The sequence below is a fragment of the Lampetra planeri genome, chromosome 54, assembly GCF_965212315.1.
Source record: "Lampetra planeri chromosome 54, kcLamPlan1.2.h2, whole genome shotgun sequence".
Lineage (NCBI taxonomy): Eukaryota > Metazoa > Chordata > Hyperoartia > Petromyzontiformes > Petromyzontidae > Lampetra > Lampetra planeri.
This window is the reverse complement of record NC_136160.1, coordinates 5,668,349-5,681,474: the sequence shown is the minus strand read 5'-3', so window position 1 is coordinate 5,681,474 and position 13,126 is coordinate 5,668,349. Positions and strand designations below refer to the sequence as shown.

General features: G+C 54.5%; 1 protein-coding gene across 1 annotated transcript in view; it reads left to right on the top strand.

Annotated features, from left to right (window-relative positions):
- The window catches only part of LOC144735169 (uncharacterized), a 189,509-nt gene that overhangs the window by 129,237 nt on the left and 47,146 nt on the right, over positions 1–13,126 (top strand). The window contains exon 5 of the mRNA XM_078617614.1: positions 9,322–9,427. Coding sequence (XP_078473740.1) covers positions 9,322–9,427 — 106 coding nt within the window. The remainder of the gene's footprint in view (positions 1–9,321; positions 9,428–13,126) is intronic.

The following is a 13,126-nucleotide window of genomic DNA, read 5'->3' as shown; positions in this document are numbered from 1 at the left end:
CCCCCCTCCCAACCGCCCCCCCCTCCCAACCGCCCCCCCTCCCAACCGTCCCCCCCCTCCCAACTGCCCCCCCCCCTCCCAACTGCCCTCCCCACCCAACTATCCCCCCTCCCTATTTACCCCCCTCCGCTCCTCCCCCCCCCTAACCCCCACCGCCTGTTGGGTGTGCAGCGATGGCTCCCAAGCCCCCCCCCTCCTTTCATCGCACCCCTCCCTCCCACCCACCCCTCCCACCCACCCTAGCAAACCTCTGCCCCTCCCGTGCGCTAACATCTCATATCTCCCCCCCTCCCTCCTCGTCCCTCCTCCTCCTCTCTCTCTGCCACCTCCTCCCAGTATCCTCGTAGCGCCACCTGCCTGGATCGCACTGCAGCGTCGTTGTCTGTGTGTGTGTCGTCCTCGTACATGCTGTGTGGCACATAGCCTGGCACAAGCGCCGTGGTGACATCACCGCGACTTAGTGGCGAATGGCGGTTGTAGTTGTTGTGTCTCTCTGTCGATGTGTGTGCGTGTGTCTGTCTGCCTGTGTGTCTCTCTGTCGGTTTGTGTGTGTGTCTGTCTGCCTGTGTCTCTCTGTCGATGCGTGCGTGTGTCTGTCTGCCTGTGTGTCTCTCTGTCAGTGTGTGTGTTGTGGCCAGACGTGATGCTGACCACCCACCCCCTCGTGTGCCATTCCTGCCTTCATAGGTGCTCGCTAGCAGCATTTGCCCCAACAGTCTGTTAAGGCTATAAGGAGGCTCTGTGTCTGCCTATCTGTCTGTATCTGTTTGTCAGTGTGTGTGTGTGGGTCTTCAAATGTCTGCCTGTCTGTGTGTTTGTCTGCCATTCTCTCCGTCCTTCTGTGTCTCTGTACGTACGTATGCCCATATGTCTGTGTGTCTGTCCATCGCTCTTATTATTTGTCCATCCATCTTTCCGTCCGTCTGTCCTCTGCCTGTTTCCCAAGTTGTACTTGTCCGTCCATTCGCCTGCCTCTTCATCCATCTGTTAGTTTGTCTCTCCGTCCGTCCGTCCATCTATAATGACCCAACTACGCCCGTCTATCCGTCTGTCTGGCCCAGCCCGCCGTGACCAAGGCGGTTCCTGCCAAGCCAGCGATGCGGCGTTCCTAATCCCACTAGCATCTGTTGCCTATCGGTTATGCAGGCGGGCTGGGCGCGTTACAGAGTAGGCGTCGTGCAAAACCAGAGCCAGGGATTTTGCCGCTTTGGACCAATTCAAAATTTAGAAACGCTGACACCCCCCCCCCCACGCATGTTTGTCTTTTCACTTCGCGAGGTGGCCCAGAAAATTGAAACGGAAATGAAACCGAGAAAGAAAACAAGTATTGAGTTGGACGAGAAAGTAGTGCAAATAATAACGATGATGTTTAATACCACCGTGTGAATTATTTTAAGCGAGAAAGTTGATTTTCGGAGATTGCAAATCGCCGGTGTGTAGGCCTCGTCGTGAGCGGCGCCAAGGAATGCATTTCAGCCGAGTCTGTGTCGGTGACCAAGAAGATATTTCCACGCCCGGCACACCGCGTCCAGGCTACCTCTCCGGCTGTGGGGCTGCGGTTACCACCTGTCGCGGTGTCGCTGCCCCCTCCTCTAGTTCGTCGCACAGCAACAACGGAGGTTGTCCGGTGAGATGCGAAGCCCTGAGTGGCCGCCGTCGGCTGTTACTTGTGAGAGCGGTCGATTCGCTGACGAAAAGTTGGTGGCCGGCGCTTGTTGTGCGGGGTTGTGCTTTTGATTGTGGAATGCATTGCGCATTCCCTTAGACACGGAGTCAGCTTGTAGTCGACCTTAAAGCATCACTCTGTCCGTCTGTCTGTCGATATCTCTCTCTCTGCGTCTGTCTTTTCGTTTGTACGTCCGTCTGTCCATCTGTAAAATAATTGTAACGTTTTTATATGAAAAAAGCCTTTTTTTATCCTAATGTGTAATTTTTTACGAGCATGATGATAACTGGCCAGTGTTTGAAACATTTCAGTACAGTTTAATAATATTTGTGACTTGGCCAATTCAGTGCTGTATGAAGGCCTTTCCATGGGGGTTAATTGACCATACTTCACCACACCGGTCAGTACAGCTCCCAGGTCACGGGGTTCAGGTATCACTCATCCCTGATGTTTGCCGTGACGACGAAGGGAGCTCGGGTAACAGAGTTTGCACCGCACTGTATTTCAAACCACAGCGCCACCGTTGTATATTTTTGCGATTGTATTTGACCAGGTAAGGCCCACTGAACGACACAGTTCTTTCTCAGAAGCGACCTGGCCACAATTGATAGCTCAACGATAAGTGGCTTATCTTGTGTACATTTATAGCAACCAAATGCTCTAAACGCACGTTGATTCTAAATGTGGAGAGAAAAACCCGAGGACCGGGAGAAAAATCCACGCCGCCACGGGGAGAGAGACACCGCAAACTCCAAATTTTTCAGCAGCAGGCGTCAGGGTCGGGATCGAACCCACGACCTCCTGCATACCAGGCGAGGGTGTTAACATCTCGCAACCATGGTGCCCGTTCACCAACCGCACAACATTTCTAAGAACAACACGTGACCCCCCCCCCCCCCCAAAAAAAAAAGATTGTTCTAACCCCATTACATAATAAATCAGAGCTTTGTTTTCTTCGTAACAAAAACAATCAACGTCGCTGTTAAAGAACAGCAATTATGTGCTCCTATTATATATCTCGATATATTTTTCTTTTAGTTGCACGTCGGATTTGTTTTCGAAATGCTTCCCGGCACGTTAATGGAAAAGGGCACCGCGATTTCCTCATCCGGGCACCCCCGCGGCAGAAGCCGGAGAACAGAAATCCCGGCGGCGGCAGCGGCTCGCGTAGCCACGAGTCGATTTTTGCGCCACTGATAATCGCCGCTCCTTTGATGATGTCCGAAGGTCTTTTCGCGCCTTTGTTTATTGACTACTTTGCCATTCCCCCCCCCCCGCTCCCCTGTGTGAGTGCGATTTGATTGACCCACTCCCTCGAGAAGTGTTGGGGGTGGATGGTGGAGGGCGGGCGGGGGGTGGGGGCATTAGAGAAAATAATGTTTGAAAAAATCCGGCTGGCCCCCAACTGCGAGTTCCTTCCCTGGCCGCCTCGGCTACAACGAGTGGCTTTAAGACGGCCTCCACGGTCAACACACACACTAACCGCCCTTCGTCTTGGCTGATCTCGCTCCCTCTCGCTCCCTCGCTCGCTCGCCCATTCTGCCACTGCTCTTCTCCCGCACGTACGTGTACGCGCGTACACACACACGCACATGCACGCCCAGGGTAAAATCGGAGGATTCGCGAGGGGTGGAGGGGCGGCGGTGGTGGTGGGGGTCTGCCACGGCTGCTTGCCACTCTGCCGCGCGGCTGCTCGAAACAGCTGCGATTTGCATTTAATATGCGCTGCGATGGGAAGGAGGTGGTGGGGTGGGGGGTGCTTTTGCGTCGAACAAAAATATCACGGGATTCTGAGCGCAGGCCCGAGACGCCACATGGCCGGCGACAAACGGGGCGCTCTTGAAGGTTGCAAACGACGAGGTTTTTTTTTTAATACGCCTTCTCGGATTGAGCGAGCGTGGAGGGTGGGGGGGAGGTGACGAGAGGAGAGGAATTACAAAGCGTGCGAGCTGGTGGAGGGCTCGCTGGCGGGTTTTTAATTTCGAATCGTTATTATAATATCGAGACCAGGGCCCTGGAGGTGAGGCTTCGCTCAGTCCACGCTCGTTTTGCCGCCCGCTCTCTCTCTCTCTGTTCTTTTTTGTTTTTGCGGAGAGGGCTTCCCGCGCGGCCGCGAGCGTGAGGTGCGCGCCCTGTGTTGTCGTTGGGCCTCGCCCCCCCCCCTGCCACCGCTACAAGGTATAGACCGTAACTTTTATGAAATGTTTGTGTGGTCTTTTTTTTTATTTTTGAGGTCCGTTTGGTTGTTTTTTTCCCTCCCCTTTGCGCGCGGCTTTTTAGCCGCTGCTTTTGAATGGGCACTCTTGTGTCGGTGGAATTCACAGCCATCCTCGGCAAGTCCCGGGCACACTGGCCTATTAATAGAGTTCTGAAGTTTTTTTTCCCCCTCCCCGTGAGTTAAATGAAACGAAGAGAAAAAGTCGCGGGGAAAAAAAAATGTGCCTCGCAGTTTGCGCCTCCCTTACGTTTTTTTAAAATCCAGCTGCGTAAACGCAACAACACAAAACTCGGACTGTGCCCGGCGGGTGTTGGTTCGTCTACTGAGGGGGGATGTGTGGGATGGGCCCTGTGGCTCCACCGACTTTGCCAAATCCGTGGGCTGGGGCAAGGCTCCCCCCCTCCCCCCTCCTCTTCCCCGTGGAAATGTGCGGCTGGAATCACGCACGCACACAAGCTCCGTAAAATATTAAGAAAAACAAAAACTCAAAAACATTCCTGCGATGGTTGTTTTTTCCCTCTCTCTCTTCAGCTTTTGACAGTAACCGCTTTCATATTCGGAGCCGGCGGTGTCGTGTTTGTGTATTTCTGAAGGTTGCTTCTGCGGCCGCTACTTAATTTCTCTCGGCTTTTTCCCCCCCGGTTCGCCACCCCCGCCACTTAATTTGTCCCCGTGGCGCGAGACAAATATTTACGTTCGGGGAAAACTCTGAGCGATATTTGTTTTTATATTGTCCGCGTGTCGGAGATGTAATTCGCGCGTCGGCGTCCCATTGATTATCGGCGCTCGTGGAGAGTGAGAGAGAGAGAGAGGGAGGGAGGGAGAGAGAAAGAGAGAGAGACTAAGCGAGGGATTAATGGGACAACGATCGTCTAAAAAAATGTGACATCGCTTGCTCCTTTCCTCATTTGTCGTGGGCCTCTGTGTGGCCTCGTGTCTCGCTTGTCCACTCAATGCCGTCTCTCGCTCCGCCCTCATATCATTGTTCGCCATCAACGATGATGATGATGATGACGCTTACGCAGGGAAACCTCACCAGTTCTCTTCTTCGGGGGGGGGGGTGGCTCCTGGTTGATTGGAATGTTTGACCAAATGCCAGGTTATACGGGAGGAAGCCAGGTTTTCCGAGCATAGAAACCCAGCGCAAAAGAAAACCGCGTGACGTTTCTAACCGTTGCTGTCAACCAGCACCGCAATCACCGCTAACCTCCACCACAATCACCACTAACAAGCGCCACGCCGTATTTGTTCGTTTGAATGACCGCTATCGCGATGCCGTGGGTCAAAGGCCGGCGACAGGCAACGATGGCGTGGTGGCATTTGATTAATTTACTCATTCGGCTGTTTTGCTCTTTGGTGCGTGTTGTCACCGTGACCACGAGTGTCAGCCGCGGCCGTCTCCTCGGGGGCGAGTCGGCTGTCGGCGGCGGCTTGTCCCGGCGACGGCGATTGACGTTCGGTGGAGACGCGACGACGTTATCAGCGGGCGCGGGTCGCCCCGTAAGGCGATACATCTTGTGTTGCCCTCCCTCACAGAAGCCGTCGAATCGTTTTATGCGTTTGTAATTAAATATGTATACGCGTGCACTCGCCGCCGCCTAATTTCCAGCCGCAACCTTCGTTGAGACACGGTGAGCACCAACACGCTTCGTCCGAAGCGCATACGAAAATAAAAAGAATGTCCGTCCCCGTGGCGGGCACCCAGAAATGTACAACTAATTCGCCGCCACCGAATGAATGACCCCCGGGGGCTTTTGTCGCTCCCTTGCCCTCCGGGTCTGCCAGCGGCGTCGGGGAAAATATTCGGGGAGAAATTAAGCCTCTGCCCCCCCCCCCCCCCTGCGTGTACTCGCACTGGTACGGGACACGCGCGGTTGCGTGTGCAAACATGCGCCGCGAGGGACTGTGAATTATTTAAGCAGAACACATCGGCCGTTCACGGTTACGTCACGGGGTGAGAAGGTTTAATGAAATATTGTTTCTTCGTCTCCCCAATAAACCTGCGCATGGTACGGCTCTGTTGCCACATATCCGCTGCTGGATGAGGGCCCCTCCCGCTCAAGGTGCGGGTCGTGGGAGGGGGGGGGTTGGAGGGGGGGTTATTTTGACCGTACTTCACCTCGCCGGCCGGTGCGGGTTTGGTGGAGGTGGGGAGCGCAGACGTTGGAGCTTTGTAGTGCGTCCTGTATTTTGATGTAGGCCCTGCTGAAAATGTCGCCCTACAGCCAGCCTACAACACCTGTTATGCATGGAGTCGGTCACCCATCGAAGCGCCATCCAGGCATAATTTACATCAATCTATATACATTTCATAAGAACCCATTTTTAAATTGAGCAAAAGCGCGCTACGTTCTTTATTTCGGCGGATCGCAGATGCCGTCTGGCCATTGGTCGCTTGCGTGAAATCAGAACCAGTGAGCGGAGCGCATCAGAACGTGTCCCGCCTCGTCGAACCTCAGTAGCTCAGCAGGGTTTGAGCCTGGAAGGTCACCGGTTGGGCACAGAGAGGGGTGTTGCAGGGCCACGGGACGGGCAGTGGAGGGCAGCGCCGTGCCGCACTGCTGCGCTCCCGCGTCCACGCTCCGCACATTCACCAACACGGCACTGGCCAGCGTGGTGAAGTATGGTCAGATAAATCCCGCACGGCTTGGAGGAAGGCCTTGTCCAGCGGGGGATTGACAGAAGGGCGGCAGGCGTGGCCACCGTGTCACACACACGGTGCTTGCTGCAACCGTGTGTAGATCCCTTGAACTAACACTATCCATCCGACCATCATCTATGCATGTTGAACTTCTCTCGCACCGTACTGGTACACACACACACGCACACAGCAGTCTGCGTAGAGAGTGAACAAGCAGCAGTCTGCGTAGAGGGTGAACAAGCATCAGTTTGCGTAGAGAGTGAACAAGCAGCAGTCTGCGTAGAGAGTGAACAAGCAGCAGTCTGCGTAGAGGGTGAACAAGCAGCAGTCTGCGTAGAGAGTGAACAAGCATCAGTTTGCGTAGAGAGTGAACAAGCAGCAGTCTGCGTAGAGAGTGAACAAGCAGCAGTTTGCGTAGAGAGTGAACAAGCAGCAGTCTGCGTAGAGGGTGAACAAGCATCAGTTTGCGTAGAGAGTGAACAAGCAGCAGTCTGCGTAGAGAGTGAACAAGCAGCAGTCTGCGTAGAGAGTGAACAAGCAGCAGTCTGCGCAGAGAGTGAACAAGCAGCAGTCTGCGTAGAGGGTGAACAAGCAGCAGTCTGCGTAGAGGGTGAACAAGCAGCAGTCTGCATAGAGAGTGAACAAGCAGCAGTCTGCGTAGAGAGTGAACAAGCAGCAGTCTGCATAGAGAGTGAACAAGCAACAGTCTGCATAGAGAGTGAACAAGCAGCAGTTTGCGTAGAGAGTGAACAAGTAGCAGTCTGCATAGAGGGTGAACAAGCATCAGTCTGCGTAGAGAGTGAACAAGCATCAGTTTGCGTAGAGAGTGAACAAGCAGCAGTCTGCGTAGAGAGTGAACAAGCAGCAGTCTGCGTAGAGGGTGAACAAGCAGCAGTCTGCGTAGAGAGTGAACAAGCAGCAGTCTGCGCAGAGGGTGAACAAGCAGCAGTCTGCGTAGAGAGTGAACAAGCAGCAGTCTGCGTAGAGAGTGAACAAGCAGCAGTCTGCGCAGAGGGTGAACAAGCAGCAGTCTGCGTAGAGAGTGAACAAGCAGCAGTCTGCGTAGAGGGTGAACAAGCAGCAGCGCTGTGCAGATTGACCAGCTGGTACAGCCGCAAGGGAGACGAGGATTGGGCTTAAATGTCGGGGGGTCCGTCGGTCGCCGTTGGTAGGGAAGCTCCAGCTCTTATTTTTTTCCCCCCGTTTCCCCCCCCCAATTTTTGTTTGTTATCGCGGTTGTGCCATGGACGTCGCACTGCTGTTACCGTCGGAAATCTCGCAGAGCAGCGTTGGAGTTAGTGGGCCCACAGAAGCAGACATTGCAGAGCTACCGCTGAGATGCTTTCTTCTTTTTTAAATCCTTTATATTAAGTTCACTTGCGTGCTTGCTTGCTTGCTTACGACCGTGCAAATCTTTCGGTCGTTTTTTAACCCACTTCCCGTAATCTAATCGAGCTGACATTTTCCACACAGACTCGTTGTGCGTGACAATTTCTTTTCGTGAAATTTTTTCCCCAAAATGTTACACTTTTTTGAAATTTTTTTTTATATTTAATTACCAATTGCTTAATGGTGGCAGGCAATCATCTGACCCATAGGTGGCAGCCATCTCAAGCCAGAGGACGAGAGGACTCTAGCCGCCACGCATAAAGGATTTATAGTGAAAAACTTTGTTTTTACGGGTTAATTTTTCTTCAACTGATCTCCGGTCACCACACGCAGTGGAGGGGGCAGCACTTTCCCACCCGTTTTTTGAGAGTGAGGGTCTTCGCATGATGATCAAACGGATATTTTGAATTCTCAAGAGCTGGAATTTAGCCAAGTTGAGTGCAAAACCAAATTTTATCCGATGGGGAGGTTTTTTTTAGTCTGCTCGTTGGTCACTAGGCTGAGGCCATCGACGTCGCTACACCTGAGAACCCAGTTTAATCACAACTCTATGGGTCTCCTATGCGAGTCTATGAGTCTCTGTTTTATTCAGTGTGGGGAGCGGTAGTGTATTGGTCAGCGCGTTGCCGACTCGGCCTCAAATGAGTACCTGGTGCGGTGTGTAGTAAACATCGCCACTCGGGAGACGAAAGTCGGCCAGGCGTGGTGCTGGCCACCCACACCCCCCTCATGTGCTGTGACGGCCTTCATAGGTGCTCGTTAACAGCACTTGCCCCAACAGTCTATTAAGACTATATGGGAATTTTTTGTCTTTTGCACAAGTCGGTGGTGGCCAGGCTGAGTCACGGGCAGCTGCCTGCATTTGAACCCTGGGCGTCGGCAGTCTGACCTCCGAGCCTGCATGTCGCCTTGCCTTTGTGAACCTCCCTAGGTGGACTCGGCCCTAAATTATAGTTCCAATGGAGACAAAGGTGGCCGGGCACATTTCTCACGACACCATCCCCCAGTTAAGCTCAAGTAAAACGAAGCAATTTTTTTTTTCTCCAGGTAGCAGCGACCTGTCCATCCATAAATGGTAGCTCAACGAAGTGGCTCATCGTCGGCACGTGGAAATGTTTCGCAGCCGAGAACTCTGAACGTGTGTGACGTTGATTCAAAATGTGGAGAGAAAAACCGGAGGACCCGGAGAAAAAACATCCACGCGGCCACAAATACGTAGCAGGCTTCAGGGTCCGGATCGAACCTACGGGACCTCCCTGTATGCCATGCGAGAGGTGGTTAACATCCCGCCACCGTGGCGTGCCGGCCATAATCGGCGCTCGCTTACATTACCGTCTTTAACGCGGAGGTGTCCCCCCCCCCCTCCCCCGTGCCCTCTTTCGTGTGTGTCTCGTGTTGCTGGTGCAGAAGCTGCAGCAGTTCGACGTGCCCAGCCTGGCCAAGCTGGCGCCGCAGCTGGCGCCGCTGCTGCCCAACGGACTGGTGAAGCGGGACTGCGTCGCTCGCCCAGCAGGTGGGCGACTGCTCGCACCGGCGTGCGGGCACACACCCCCCCCCCGCCGCCGCTCTCTTCCTGTCCGCACGGGCTTCTCGTCCGATGAGTCGTGTCTGTCTTGGTTTCGTCTGTCCGCGTGTCATGTCTGTCGCGCGCGCTCGTACGCCACACACCAGGGAAGGGGGGGGGGCGGGGTCGTGGTGCGCGACTCCCATCCGATCGCGGATTTCGTCCACGTCGCGATGGAGCTTGAGCCGATTTGATTCGTTGCACGGACGACGGGGTCCCTCCTCGCAGCCGGTTGCACGGCTGTTTTACGCGGGAGATCCGCGATGTCGCGTCTGAGCAAAGCGGTGAGAGACACGAACGTCAGCGTTGCAGAGGACGACTGCGGGGTTTCTTCAGGGAATACTGCACGACGGACAAACGAGGTGCGTCACGGTCGCGATCGAAACGCGCGCCGAGCGTAGGTGAGAGGCACAAGAGTAGTCCAGAAGGAACACGGTGCTCTCAGGCCCGTGCGCGGGTGATGTTTGCGAGCCCACCTCATCATCCACCCGGTCACGTTCCTGTCGCCAGGTGAACGTCGTTGCCCGAGCGAACGGGTGCCTTGCCCAACAACACCAAAGGCGGTGGTGATGAAGGCCTGCGATAAGGCAGCCGCAGAAATTACTTTCCGTTAACCGAGGGGGATGTGGCGAACCTACGACCCCTCCGCCCTCCCCCCCCCGTGGGCGGCCAGATACGGGCCACGGCCCCGTTCCACGCGACCGTACGAGGAGGTCCCACGGCCGCTTGGAAAATGACGGGCGAGAGAGCGGTGCTTAATTCTAGATTTGAAGCTTTCGTGACTGCAAGGATTCATATTCTTAGGTTTTTTCGGTAAAGTCACGTAGGTAAAAAATTTTAATTAATAAAAGTTAAATAAAATAAAAATCACGACGTTTCGGAGGCAACACAAGCTTCCGTCTTCAGGTGGAACAGTCACAGCATGAAGAGCGGTGCTTGTCCGTTGCCCACAGCGTCTTGGGCGCACTAATCGGGTACCGGAGGAGTGGCGGTTTGTCACCCGGCCGATAAGACCGCGGTTCTAATTTTTAGCGTGGCAGTTGGTGTGTTAGTTTAACACGTAGTAGTAGTCGTAGGCTTTCACGACCAATATTATCCATAATGGAGTTTTTTTTAGTCAGATCGCGTGAACATAAATGTGTCGTTAAACCCGCCACCACCCGACGCAGCCAATTAGTAAGGATTGTCACATAAACCAAACGTGCCAATTCGTTACTCGTTCAGCACACAACGGTGTGTTGGAGAGTTAAACCCACTACATTTACAATTCGACTTAACGACGTCTCGCTGGCGATTGCAACAACCAGCTCCATTGGGTCGATTAGCCAGAATTGTGAAGAAGTCCTCCTGTTTCGGTCTTGAACAGAGGAGTAAACGGGCCTGTTGCCGTGAAGATAATGGATCGGCATTGTCTCATATTCTTTGGGTCTTTCGGTAAAGCCATTTTCCTGAAGACGACCGCTTGTGTTGCGATCGAAACGTCGATATTTTTTGTCATTTTTTCTGTCTACGTGGCTTTACCGTTCGACCCAAAGAATATGAATTCCTGCGTTCGCGAAAGCTTTAAGTCAAGCATCGTCTCCTCGACACGTCCGCCCCCCCCCATCCTTTACACTTCCCGTCCGCCACAAGGCCTTCTGGGAGTGCACCATTGTGTGCGCCATCGAATTCTGCACGAGCAAAACTCTGGCCCGCTTTCGACATCCAGCGATTCGTGAGCAGAGTCGTGGCTCGCTTGAACCAGCCAACGCTTGTGGGAACTGCCAGATGTGGATCCTGGTACGACGCACAATTCTGCAGGAATACAGAACGCACAACAAGCATATGGGTCGTCGTCGTCGTCGTGGAGATTTAACGCAGTTCTTCGCGACGACGATTCGTTTGCATTGTTATTTACGCGCTGAATTATTATTGCTGCTGCTGCCGTGCGCTACGAAAACCCGGCAGCGACCCCGAGGTTCGATTCCCGTTCACACCCACGGACACCGGTGACGATTGTCCGAACCGATCCTGGGCCACCTCCCCTAGGGTCGACTCAGCCTCGAATAAGTAGACCGGCGTGCGGTGTGTGAAAACGTCGCCACTGGGGAGACGGTGGCGGCCGGAGGTTGCGCTGGCCATACCCAACCCGCTCGCGTGCCGGCCGGCATCCGGTCTCGTGGTGCCTCGCAAGCTAAGCAGACTTTTGTGGACGTGTCTGCGCTCGGACGTGCGACCGCCGTGGAATAGCGGGCGTTTGCAGGCCGTCGTGGGGCCTACGCTGCGGGCTGTGCGGCTAAATCCGTTGTCACTCTGTACTCCGACGCCTCCACCAACACGGCGCAGCCAAGCGTGGTCGGGCAACCCCCCCCCTTACACGAACCTCATCCAGCAGCGGATTGATTGGCAAGGCGGCTGTTGGTCTATTGGCGCGTACGCGGCAAGGCAACCACTGTCGCCCCCCGCGGGCTTTTGCTACAAGAGCCTGGGAGAAGTATTTGAGAGCTAATCATTAAACTAGTTTGGCTTTAGCCACAACTCCCTGCTCTCCCATCCTCCTCCTCCTGCTCGCTCACTCTGTGCCTCCTCCTCCTCCTCGTCTGTCTTGTTTGAGATGCTAACTGTAATAAACAGCTGCCCTCGTGTAAGCCCCGGAGGCCGCTGGCACGGCTGTGAGTAATGTGGGAGAAGGCTTTCGGGCCTGGGAGAGTGGCATCGTGTAAAGAAGAGACGCTCCGCTCGGTGGAGCGGCTGGCTTGCTGGCATGCCATTTGGTCGGCCTTAGAGGCGTCTGCATAATTATCTCCGAATCTAGATCATTAATGCAGCAAATGGCTCTTTGGTTGTGTAAGTTGGAGTTGTTGGTGGTCGCTTAGTTTAACTTTTAGTTGTTCTCGTCTCTCCGGGATAAATAAATCCCCCGCAGTTTTAACTTTGCTATTTTCCCCCCGATTTGTTAAATCGTTATCCCGATCGCACCATGAGTGTCGCTTCGTGACACGGGGAATCGGTGTCGCGCCTTCGTGTTGGGGGACGGCCCGGGGTAAGCGGATATCGTAGGGCTACCTCGAGGAGACGAGACCCCCCTTCTTCATGTGACCACCAGCCCACGTGATTCCCACACGCTCCGCTGCAGAGGAGCAGCGTCCGTCGCACGGCAGTCAAACCGCGATACGTCCCTGGAATTTGGCCTATTAAAGGCAGGATCAATTTGAATGCGATGTTTTTGTTGTTGTTGTTTTTTTTCTTCTTTCTGTGCAGTCATTCGTGACGGGGCCTAGTCAATCAACTCGCCGCGCTTGAGAACGCGGTTTAATCGCAGGCGGTTGAAATGTGGAATTCGAAGCGCGGGATCTCAGCGCTGCCAGCTCGGCGCTCTGACCTCGGAGATAGCGCATGCCCCGGGCGAAACGCTCCCCCGTGTACGCGCCAATGCCAGGCACGGCCACTGCGGCACAAAGCTTGGCGGGTCCAACCTCGTGAGCGCGTGTCGCCAACCTCGGGAACGGCCACGTTTGGTTTCCTCTACCGGCACTCGCTCGCACCACCTCCACCCACACTCAACCACACCACCTCCACCCACACTCAACCACACCACCTCCACCCACACCACCTCCACCCACACCACCTCCATCCACACCACCTCCACCCACACTCAACCACACCACC